Below are 12,089 nucleotides of genomic sequence, written 5' to 3' on the forward strand. Positions count from 1 at the left end.
AGCCAGAAATACCTGTTGATCAGACAGCATTAGCATGAGCCACAGGCTGGGGAGGAGGAGCTGCAGGTCCCCATGATTGGCCCTGGGGTGAGTCAGGCAGCAGGACAAGGACAGGTAGATTAAGAACACCAGGAAACCAGTCTCATTGCTTCTGAACCAACCTTGTTTTTAACCCCAGCACTGTTACCCAGCCTTAGCAGCCTGGGCTCTAAGTGCTTTCTGATTGTGACAATTAAATGAACTGTTAAAGAGGCAGAGGTGGCACTACTGAAAAATGTTAAAAAAAAAAAAAAGTCCAAAGGAAATTAGAAATATTAGAAGCGTTCCAAGCAATTTCAGCGTCCCTGGAGTTAGTGTCCAACCTCAAATTGAGCAGACAGTTTTGACTTTGGCCTTAAGCTCTGTGTGTGCTTGTTAAAGATCTTTGCATTCCTGTGGGGCTTTGCGGTCTTGACTTGTCAGGCAAGAACGTGCACGAAGCGCATTTCTTTTTTTTTTCTTTTTTCTTTTTTCTTTTTGCCTTTTGAGGGCTGCTCCCATGGCATATGGAGGTTCCCAGGCTAGGGGTCTCACTGAAGCTGTAGCCACAGGCCTACGCCAGAGCCACAGCAACATGGGATCCGAGCCACGTCTGCGACCCACACCACAGCTCACGGCAACGCTGGATCCTTAACCCACTGAGCGAGGCCAGGGACCGAACCTGCAACCTCATGGTTCCTAGTCGGATTCATTAACCACTGAGCCACGATGGGAACTCCTGCAAAGTGCATTTCTGTATCTGATTTTACAATTCCCTTCCCCTTTTATTCTTTTACTATTGGGAATGTATTAATACCTGCTCATCTTGGTCTTTCGCCCTTTGTGCCACGTATCAAGCATGGTGCTGGTACATACGAGTTGCTCAGGGAATCCAGGTTGCCACCAGGCATTGGTGTTAAAATGTGTGGCCTGGGAAGGCAGCCCACAGGTTCTTTTGGCTACGCGCGGATGGGAGGCAGCCTGATGCCGTGGGGCCCAGAGCTGTGCCGCAGCCGCTCAAGAAGCTTAGCTCATCTTATCTTGTTTATCAAGTGAATGACTTTGGTTTTGGGGATCAGCCACTGCCCTGCTGTCAGCAACCCTGCTTCTCCAAACCTTTGCACCCCAAGTTTACCACTTCTCCCTTCCACCCAGCCTGGCCCATCTTTCTTTCTTTCTTTTTCTTTCTTTCTTTCTTTCTTTCTTTCTTTCTTTCTTTCTTTCTTTCTTTCTTTCTTTCTTTCTGTCTGTCTGTCTGTCTGTCTTTCTTTCTTTCTTTCTGTGTCTTTCTTTCTGTCTTTCTTTCTTTCTTTCTTTCCGTCCTTCCTTCTTTCTATCCTTCCTTCCTTTCTTCCTTTTTTAGGGCCACACCTGCAACATATGGGAGGTGCCCTGGCTAGGAGTTGAATCGGAGCTGCAGCTGCCATCCTACACCACAGCCACAGAAATGGGGGATCTGAGCCGAGTCTGCAACCTACACCACAGCTCACAGCAATGCTGGATCCTTAACCCACTGAGCGAGGCCAGGGATCGAACTTTGTCCTCATGGATGCTAGTCAGACTCGTTAACTGCTGAGCCACGACGGGAACTCCCCCACCTTCATTTCTGATACCAGATGATACCATCCCAGAATACTGTCATTTAGTGAATGGCCATGGACAAGGGCTTTTCATAGTATTGCCTGTTCTCGTAACAACTCTGTAAGGTCTTTTATTGGCAATTTATCAAGGAGGAGACTGAGTCTCAGTGAGATTATATAGCTTCTTGGGGTTTTTTTGACCGCACCTGTGACATGTGGAAGTTCCCGGGCCAGGGACTGAACCCATGCCACAGTAGTAACCCTAGCTGCTTCAGTAGCAATGCCAGATCCTTAACCCCCTTCACCACAAGGGAACTCCTCTTTGGTTTTGAATTGATGTCTGCTTGACCTCCAAACCTGGATTTCCCCACTACACAGGGTTGCTTCTCTATCTTTCCTTATTGTATTTAGTGTGAGAGGCCCCTGTTCTTCTCCCTACCCCAGATTGGGCGGTATTATCTGTTGTCCTTACGTGTGGAGTCGTATCAAAACTGAAATCTCCAAACTGAGGAGGTGCCATTTTATTAAGTATCTCACTAACACGTCTTTATGAATTTGATGATTCTGTCACTCGTCCTTGTTATGATCTCTCCACATCTGTTGTATCATAGTACTCTCTCTCTCTCTTTTTTTGGATTAAGTTGGAAGAATTTTTGGCAAGTTTGAGCTGTAAAAAAGAGCACAGCGTTATTGCCCTTGTGAGTCTGTTCTACGTGCTTTTGCAGAATTGCCCCTCTTCTCCCCTTTTGCAAGGCTACGCTGTTGGGATCGTTCCAATTCTGGCTTCTAGACAGTTTCTCTTTCTGCTTGTTGGTGCTTGTACATCACAGAGTCGTGAATACCTTTTATGGCTTCCGCATTTACCTTTTTATCACTACACCTCAATGACAGCACTTAGAATACATTCCAGACACTCACTTCACATCAAGAGGGTTTTGTACCATTAAGTGATGCTGTAGGTGGGGTGTTAGCATTTGCGAGGGCTGAGCCAGTGCCAATTAAGATTTCCGAGTTGGCCCACAGGCACGCAAAAGGATGCTCAGCATCCCTTACTATTGGAGAAATGCAAATCCAAACTACAATGAGGTATCACCTCATTTGGGTCAGAATGACCTGCATCAAAACGTTTATAAGTAATAACTGCTGGAGGAGTTCCTGCTGTGGCTCAGCGGAAAGGAATCCGGCTGGTATCCATGAGGATGCGGGTTTGATCCCTGGCTTTGCTTAGTGGGTTAGGGATTTGGTGTTGCTTCGAGCTGTGGTGTAGGTTGCAGACGCGGCTTGGATCCCAAGTTGCTGTGGCTGTGGCGTAGGCCAGCGGCTACAGCTCTGATCCACCCCTAGCTTGGGAACCTCCATATGTTGTCGGTGTGGCCCTAAAAAGACAAAAAATAAAAATAAAAAATAAATGCTGGAGAGGGTGTGGAGAAGAGGGAACCCTCCTGCACTGTTGGTGGGAATGTAAATTGGTGCAATCAGCATGGAAAATAGTACATGGTTTACTTTAAAAAGTAAAATAGGGAGTTCCTATCCTGGTGCAGTGGAAACGAGTCTGACTAGGAACCATGAAGTTGTGGGTTCAATCCCCGGCCTTGCTTAGTGGGTTAAGGATCTGGCATTGCTGTGAGCTGTTGTCTAGGTTGCAGATGCGGCTGGATCCCACGTTGCTGTGGCTGTATCATAGGCTGGCAGCTGTAGCTCCTATTTGACCCCTAGCCTGAGAACCTTTATATGCCATGGGTGTGGCCCTAAAAAGCAAAAAAAAAAAAAAAGTAAAATAGAACTGCCATATGGACTAGCAGTCCCACCCCTGGGCACATATCCAGAGAAAATGCTAATTAGAAAAGACACATGCACCCCAATGATCATAGCAGCACTATTTACAGTAGCCAAGACATGGATGCAGTCTAAATGTCCACTGATAGATGAATGGATAAAGATGTGGTGGAGTTCCCATGGTGGCGCAGCGGAAACGAATCCGGCTAGGAACCATGGGGTTGCGGGTTTGATCCCTGGCCTCGCTCAGTGGGTTAAGGATCCGGTGTGGCCGTGAGCTGTGGTGTAGGTCACAGATGTGGCTCATATCCCAAGCTGCTGTGGCTGTGGTGTAGGCTGGCAGCTGCAGCTGTGATGTGACCCCTAGCTTGGGAACTTCCATATGCCACAGGTGTGGCCCTAAAAAGCCAAAGAGATAAACAACCAACCAAACAAACCAAAAACAAATACACACTATAACATATAAAACAGAAAAAAAACAAGGACCTACCACGTAGCACAGGGAACTATATTCTATACCTTATAATAAACTATAATGGAAAAGAATCTGAAAAAAATACATACATTCATATATATGTATATGAAAAAAAAGATTTTCAAGAAGGCCCAACAATTATTTAATTGTCGTTGCTGCTCTGTCCTGGAAGGTGATGAGGAGGGAGCTTTGGGTGGGGGTGGGATCCCACTTGCAACCTGTGCGCTGCTCTGAAGCAAAAAGCCTGGTGCTTCGTCTGTCTCCTGTGGCTCCTTCCCTGGGCACAGGGTCAGGGTGCTCACAAAAGCCAGTCCAGGCTTTGGAAAGCTGATGCTCCTGGAGGACAGTAGGTTTTGCACTTTGTTGGGATGAGAGGTGTGTACTTTCTTCGACATGGCGCACAGAGAGGGAGCACGGCCCTGGTGGGTCACTCCCTATACTTGAGTCGGAACAGAGACCCCAAGTGCCAGGTGAGAAGAGCAGAGTAGGATGCGTGGCTGTGCCCACCATGGCTTTCCAGGACAGTAGAGAATATTTTACTCCCTTTTTCTCATGAGTCATAAGGATACTCAAGACATAAACGCAAACTTCAAAGAGCTCTAAGGATGCTTTCAAAGTCCTTTTTGGACAGCAAGGCAATATTTGTGATGGCCAAAGAAAGACATTTCACCAGTCGAGATCGGAACTAAAATTACTTGTGCTCATCAGCAATTTGTGAAGGCGCAGTGTGCTTGGTTCTGAAAATAGAACAGAAATGCACATCCAGTCTGTTCTTAGCTCTCCTGGTTAATCATCTTCTGAAAAAGCCTGGGTTGCTGTTCAGGTCCTTTGAGGGTACGCAACAGAGAGGTCTCAGTGTCATCATTAACCGAATAGCCTCCCTGTGTCAATTCATTAAGCCCTCGTCTTTGTTTCTTTGACCATAGATGCCCTTGATTAAGCAGCCAAATGACTCTTGTGATAGAGCGGGATCGAGGGAAGGGAGGTGGAAGTACCAGCTAGAGGAACCCCTCCTTCAGAGGCCCACTCACTTTTCAGACCATTGAAGGACCTTTTAGAAAAGTTTTATTTGGAGAAGATTAAATGCATCTCATGTCTGCGCTGGCATCTACACAGATATTTGTACCCACTAGATTCTCAAAGAGAAACCACCTTCTGGTGACCTCACTAACTGTTTGGGAACCCACCTGGAGGGGTTACCTGGTGGTGGCCTGCCCTTACAAAAGTTATTTCTTTGGGGCTGATTCTGCCATCATAGTCAGGCTTTCTTTCTCTTTTATTTTTTCTTTTGTCTTTTTAGGGCCCCACTTGCAGCATATGGAGGTTCCCAGGCTAGGGGTCTAATTGGAACTACAGCTGCCGGCCTACACCAGAACCACAGCAACATGGGATCTGAGCTGCATCTGTGACCTACACCCCAGCTCACGGCACCACCGGATCCTTAACCCTCGGAGCAAGGCCAGGGATTGAACCTGTGTCCTCATGGATGCTAGTCAGACTCCTTTCTGCTGAGCCACAATGGGAACTCCTAGCCTCTCTTTTGATGGCTTCATTTTTACCCCGCAAAAAAATGTTTGACATGACACCCATCATACTGTAAAGGCCAGTTTTAAAATAACAACTGAAGCCTGTGAAAAAGTGAGAATTTTTATGACTTTTCCTTGAAAGTTTAGATTATCTTAGAAAACTGAAACATAGCTTTGACGAGAAGGATAGCAATGTTTGGGGACCAAGCGAATCAAGATTATTTTCTGGAATCTAGGACTTGGTTATTGAAAATGGAAGATCATGTACAAAACTACATAAAAGAATACATTCTTTTTTAGATTGCAAGGATGGTATCTCTGTGCTCCATAAAATAAGGAGCATGGGAGTTCCCGTCGTGGAGCAGTGGTTCTGACTAGGAACCACGAGGTTTCAGGTTTGATCCCTGGCCTTGCTCAGTGGGTTAAGGATCCGGCATTGCCGGGAGCTGTGCTGTATGTCGTAGACTCAGCTCAGATCCTGCGCTGCTGTGGCTCTGGCATAGGCCGGCACCTACAGCTCCAATGAGACCCCTAGCCTGGGAGCCTCCATATGCCGCAGGAGCAGCCCTAGAAAAGGCAAAAAGACAGAAAAAAAAAAGAAAAAAGAAAAAAGGAAGCAAATATTCTTAGAGATGGACCAGCTTCCTAACCCTAATGCCTGGATGGACAGCAGGTTCTCTGGAAACGTTTATTTAATGAAAGGAGACCAGGGTATCTGAAAAGACCATTTTTGCCCGGGATGGAAGAAGAAGGAGAGGTAGCAATTTTACAATGTGTCAATCACTTTTCACGTCGTTTCCTTACACACCATGGTCAGCGTAACTGATGTGGCCACAGCAGGCTCTGGAAGGCTGGAACATCAGGGCAAACTTGACTGACATACCTTCTGCCCTGGACAGCACAAGAGGAGAGAACCGAGCAGGTAGATGTGGGTTTAGACTACATGAACTAGGATTTGATTCGGTTTTACTTTATTTTTTGCTTTTTAGGCCTCCTCGTGTTGCATGTGGAGGTTCCCAGGCTAGGGGTCGAATCGGAGCTGTAGCTGCCAGCCTGTGCCACAGCCACAGCAATGTAGGAGCTGAGCCGTGTCTGTAACCTACACCACGCACAGCTCATGGCAATGCCAGATCCTTAACCCACTAAGTGAGGCCAGGGATCGAACCTGCATCCTCATGGATACTAGTTGGGTTCCTTACCACTGAGCCACAAAGGGAACTCCTGAACCAAGATTTTAAAACTTGAATCCTTTTTACAGAGTTTACTTAACAATTAACCAAGTCTGATTCTCTGGCATTGTTTTGCTCTGACTGGCTCAGATGAGGGCATCTTCGGTTTACTGAGTCTGGGGTGTAAGTGGGCAGCCGTGGAGAATGGCTTCAAAAGAAAGGGCCAGAAAGAAGGCAGGACCTCCCCGTCCTCTTGCGACTCTGGGTATCAATGATGAAGGCCAAGATAGATCTTCAAACTTAGAATGCCTTTACCCTCTGTTCCATATATACAATATATACATAATATATATTAATGTATATACAGTAATGTGTATAGATGATATATAATATATATTACATATATTAATGTACATTATATTACATATAATATATATAATGTATATTATATATCCCACTCATGTTGCATATGGAAGTTCCCAGGCTAGGGGTCAAATTGGAGCTACAGCTGCTGGCCTACACTTCAGCCACAGCAACGTGGGATCCGAGCCCCATCTGCGACCTACACCACAGCTCACTGCAACACCAGATCCCTGACCTGCTGAGCCAGGCCAGGGATCAAGCCCGCATCCTCATGGATACTAGATGGATTCACTTCTGCAGCGCCACAAGGGTAACTCCCATAATATAGCCATTCTTTTTTCTCATAGAGGTTATTACAAACTATTGAGTAGACTTCCCTGAGCTATATAGTAGGGTCTTGTTAATTATCTAGTTTATTCAGTCGTGTGTGTGTGTGTGTGTGTGTGTGTGTGTGTGTTATTCTCATCCTCCTCATTCCTCCCCCCATTCCAGTTTCCCCTATGGTAAGCCTAAGATTGGTTTTGAAATCTGTGCCTTTGTTTGTTTTATAAATAAATTCTTTTGTATCCTTTTTAGAATTAGATTCCACATATAAATGATAGCATATGATATTTGCAGTCAGACAAAGACCAAGCATTGCCTTTTTACTTGGTTTCATCCTTCTTTGGTTTACGCTGTGGACCACAAGAAAAGCCTGCAGGATGTGGCGAGACACGCGCTGGGTCTTGCTTTGCCGAGTTCCAGATGCTTCCCTTGGATGGGCTTGTGGCACCTAGAGATCCAGAAATATGGATCAGCAGTGGCTCGGGAGGTGTCTTGGGGTGTGTGTGTGTGGGGGGGGGTCACCTGCCTTGAGTGTTTGCTCAACCTGTGTGTTCACTCAGCCTGTGTGTTCATTCAGCCTGTGACACAGGTGTGTTCTTTGCCCAATGTCTTCACAGGAGCCGTGAACTTCCTGCGTTCTCTTCTGGAACCAGATCCCGTGAAGAGGCCCAATATCCAGCAAGCACTGGCAAATCGCTGGCTTAATGAGAATTACATGGGCAAAGTGCCATGTAACGTCACCTATCCCAACAGGTAATCAAGGGCCCACAGAGGGACCCCTCCTCGGGTTAGATGGGGCCTGGCGTCTGAGCCCTGAATAGTTCCAGACAGGAAGCTGTGCACGATTCGAGGAAGGGCCATGGCTTCTCTTGGCTGCCCTTCCCTCCTCTGCGCCCAGACACATCCACAGACAAGCCCACCTCAGTGCACCAGCTGGCACAGACAGGGCCAGCCCGCGTGGTTGTGCAGAGTGCGCCCTGCAGGGGCGCCTGGTGGAGGGAAAACTGGAGGCTGAAATCCAGGCCACACTCCCCCCCTCCTCAAACCTGCTCCCGGAGTTCCTATCATGGCACAGTGGAAACAAATCCGACTAGGAACCATGAGGTTTCAGGTTCGATCCCTGGACTTGCTCAATGGGTTAAGGATCCAGCATTGCCATGAGCTGTGGTGTAGGTTGCAGACACAGGCTCGGATCCTGCGTGGCTGTGGCTGGCAGCTGTAGCTCCGATTGGACGTGTAGCCTGGGAGTGGCATTCCATATGCCATGGGTGCAGCCCTAAAAAGCAAAAAAAAAAAAAAAAACCCAAAAACAAAAAAAAGACTGCTCCTAAGGGCCAGGATCTTTCCAGAGCTGTAGCCTGAGTGAGTGTATGAGTGTGTATGTGTGTGTTCTACTCAAGAGCTCTCCTGCCAGCATCGGGCAGAGTCCAATGGAATTGCCCCCTCCGTTTTCAAATCACTCCCCACCCCCTATTAGTCATTTTATACTAGAGGCAAATCCATGTTCACCCCCACCCTGGTGTCGTCTTCTGTCACTTCTTTGCTCTGGTGTTTATTTCAGCCCGAAGCCCCCTGCCCTAAAATGTTGGGGACAGGCCATGTTTCCCTGAGCGATTCCTACAAAGGCGTCACCTTAGTGGTTTCCACAAACTGGAACGTTAAGAAGGCTTCCCAGCCGCAGCGTGGAATCGCTGCAGGTCCCCTTGTAATGGCCACACGTCCCCATGTGGGGGTAGTGACGGCAGATGTGGAAACATTTCCTTGTCCTTTTTGCTCCTCATTCGACATATTGTTAACTCACCCGAGGGAGGGGACGAAGACCCTCCCCTTGGTGGCTTTCGAGCAAACACCCTGAGTCAGAGACCCTCCAGGACTGGGACCTACCTTGAGGTCTTCTTCCTTCAGACCTAGAACATTCTAGATCCTGAAGCTCAGATGAAGACAAGAGAACCATTGACGACGACGGGGGACAGACGGGGCACTAATCGGGTGGGAAAGAGGTGTCCTCCGTGATGACCTTTTCAAAATGCCCGGGAAAGTCTGGAAGCATCCACCCAGGCTTAGGGGAGCTGCCGTGCAGAGTGCTCCACCTTGGGGAGAAAGTTCTAGAAGAATGTCAGGGGGTGTGGGTGGACAGGGCTGGGATCTGCCTCCAAAGCTACTGAGCCACATCAACACTCGCCGTGGCCGTAGCTGGGGTGGTTTCACTCAGCTGCCATCTAGAATTCTAGCATTTGACTCCTGGGAGGTAATTTAAACAAAGTCTGGGCTACTTAGGTTACCAAGGGAACCTGGAAATAGACTGCTGGTTTCCAGCACTGGCTCGATGTGGGTTAGTATCTGAAATAGACACCAGGAATATTCGCCCCATGTGAGACGGAAAGGCCAGCTGAGAGGCCAGGCCTCATTACCAAGGGCACGTTCACCCAGCTATGCTCTCTTGTAAAGGAGGAGGCACCCGTGGCAGCCAAATGAGTCATTACCTTAATGTCATCACTGTCTAAATGACATCGTCCATCCATTCCACGAGGCAGCTGTTGAAAGAAGCAGAGCTGCTGTTAGAAATACTGTCACTCGCCCCCCATCCTTGCTGGCTGCATCTTCATTCACAAAGATTCACGCCCTGGCATCTCCTTTAGTAGCTTCTCCACTGGTTAGAGATAGGCTTTTGTAGATTAAATTCCAGTAAGCCATCCTGGCTTTGCCAGATTGGTCCTTTTGTATTTGGACTTGGTCAGAAGCATAATCTGCACATGATCTAGGTACATAGATTGTAGACAAAGGGTTGAGATCTTGACTATTAAAAACCAGCTGCTCAGTGTCTTCTGTTTAGGTAAGGCCCGTTACTCATTTTTCTGTTTTATTATTTTTACGGCTGTGCCCACAGCATATGGACGTTTTGGAGCCAGGGATTGAATCTGAGATGCAGTTGCCACCAAGCTGCAGCTGTGGAAATGCTGGATCCTTTGACCCACTGCGCCAGGCAGGGGATGGAACCCATGCCTCCGGAGTGACCGGAGCCACTGCAGTCAGATTCTTAACCCACTGCACCACAGTGGGAACTCCCTATTAGTCATTTTATACTAGAGGCAAATCCATGTTCAGTTTTAAAGTAATGAAACCAGAAAATGAAACTATTGAGGGAGACACATATTATTTATAGTCTTTATTTTGAAAAATGTATAAGGCAAAAAATGTGATTTTGATAATTATTTTTCCGGTTTTACCAGCACACAGATAAATGGAGTAAGAACATGGGACCAGAGATTGAACCTACATCCTCATGGATGCTAGTCAGATTCGTTAACCACTGAGCCACGATGGGAACTCCCAGGAATAGTTTCTCTATAAAGTCTGTTTTATAGCGTCCCAACATACGTAGGCCCAGATTTAATTATTTTAGATGTTTGTCAATGTTTTATTTTTGGGAAAGAGTGAAAATAAAGGTCCCATGTTTTATATCACTCTTCCGTAAAGCCTTCTGTTAATTCATTTGGGCCTCCAAGTTGATCTGCAAGAGGTAAGGGGAAAATGTCTTAATTTAAATGTTCGTGACAGTCACAGACGTTTGCTGTGTGCTGGGCTCACCTCTCTGTTCCAGGAGCAGACTTTTTTTTTTTAGAGCAGACCTTGGCTGCCTCTTCCCATTGTCCTGCCTGGGTCCTGCACCTCCAGTTAGCTCTGGAGGACATGGGTAACACAGGACAGAATTAGACCATAGTGGAAGGAAAATTGGATTTAATGCAGATTCACTCAAAATTATATCTTACCATTGTCTCTATCATCCAAACATGGAGTGATAATACAAATTCAGTCACTGATTCAAGAGAGCACCAAATATATACATGACTTCTGGGAAATGTTTAAAATATTAGAGTCAGTCCCCAGTCCACGTTTGGCAGAACTCACCTGTTTTTGAAGAGGAACAGATCTGAAGGGGAAGAATGGCATGTCTGCACCTGCTCATTTTTCCTTCTCATCCTCCACCCCCAGCCCCACCCTCGTGGTACCCTCACCCAGAGCGCTCTTTCTTCCAGGGCCACTCTGGGGAGAGGGTGGGGCCATCCTAGTGTAGCTTTAGTTGATTGGCCAGGGGTGGAGGGAAGGTCACAAATATCATGTTCTGATTGGCTGGGGGGGGGGGGGGCGGAAGCATGTGCCTGTGACCTGATTGGCCAGTGTCAGGGCTCATGGCTATGATCTCATTGGGCAGGAGTGGGGTCAAATGGTATTCGTTTCATTGACCAATGGCAGGGCCACTGGCATGGGGATGTTACCAGACAGTTTCGAAGAATTGTGCTTTCTATATTAAATGCTTTGACAGTCTTCAAGTAATTATATCCTTTCTTAAACAAATTTTATTTTTAACCATTAATCATACCAACCCTACTCCAACTTGTTCTCTAGAATTTGTGATTTTGTGGCCAACAGGCGTGAGGAAGGCAGATTTTCTGGTTTCTCAGGCGCATTTTCTTTGGACGGCACTATCCAGTTGCAGCAGAGAGCGAGCTGACGTAGGTTACGCGGAGGGTGGTGGAAGACAGTCAGCAGACCTACATCCGCCCTTGCCGCCCCTCCTAGCCTGCGAACTTGGCGAGTCGGTTTCCCCTTGTGCACCACAAGGGGGTTGTACTGTGTGGTTTTTCCCAGGGTTATGGTTCTGAGGTTCCACCAAAAGGGTCTATCAACGGGACCTTTTGGCAGGGGCTACAGAGCGCTCTAGCCAGAGGTGCTTGCCTTCTGCTTACAGGGGACTGTTATTTGCATCTTCCTTAAGGGATTTAGAATGTTCAATCTGATGACACACCTCCAACACACACTCTGTCCCTCGGCCTGCTTTCCTGCTCTACACAGCTAT

General features: G+C 47.2%; 1 protein-coding gene across 1 annotated transcript in view; it reads left to right on the plus strand.

The window, feature by feature from the left end:
* HUNK (hormonally up-regulated Neu-associated kinase) overlaps positions 1-12,089 on the plus strand; it is a 137,232-nt gene that overhangs the window by 95,586 nt on the left and 29,557 nt on the right. The window contains exon 6 of the mRNA XM_047795431.1: positions 7,849-7,984. Within this exon, the coding sequence (XP_047651387.1) occupies positions 7,849-7,984 (136 nt within the window). The remainder of the gene's footprint in view (positions 1-7,848; positions 7,985-12,089) is intronic.

The sequence above is a fragment of the Phacochoerus africanus genome, chromosome 1, assembly GCF_016906955.1.
Source record: "Phacochoerus africanus isolate WHEZ1 chromosome 1, ROS_Pafr_v1, whole genome shotgun sequence".
Classification (NCBI taxonomy): Eukaryota; Metazoa; Chordata; class Mammalia; order Artiodactyla; family Suidae; genus Phacochoerus; species Phacochoerus africanus.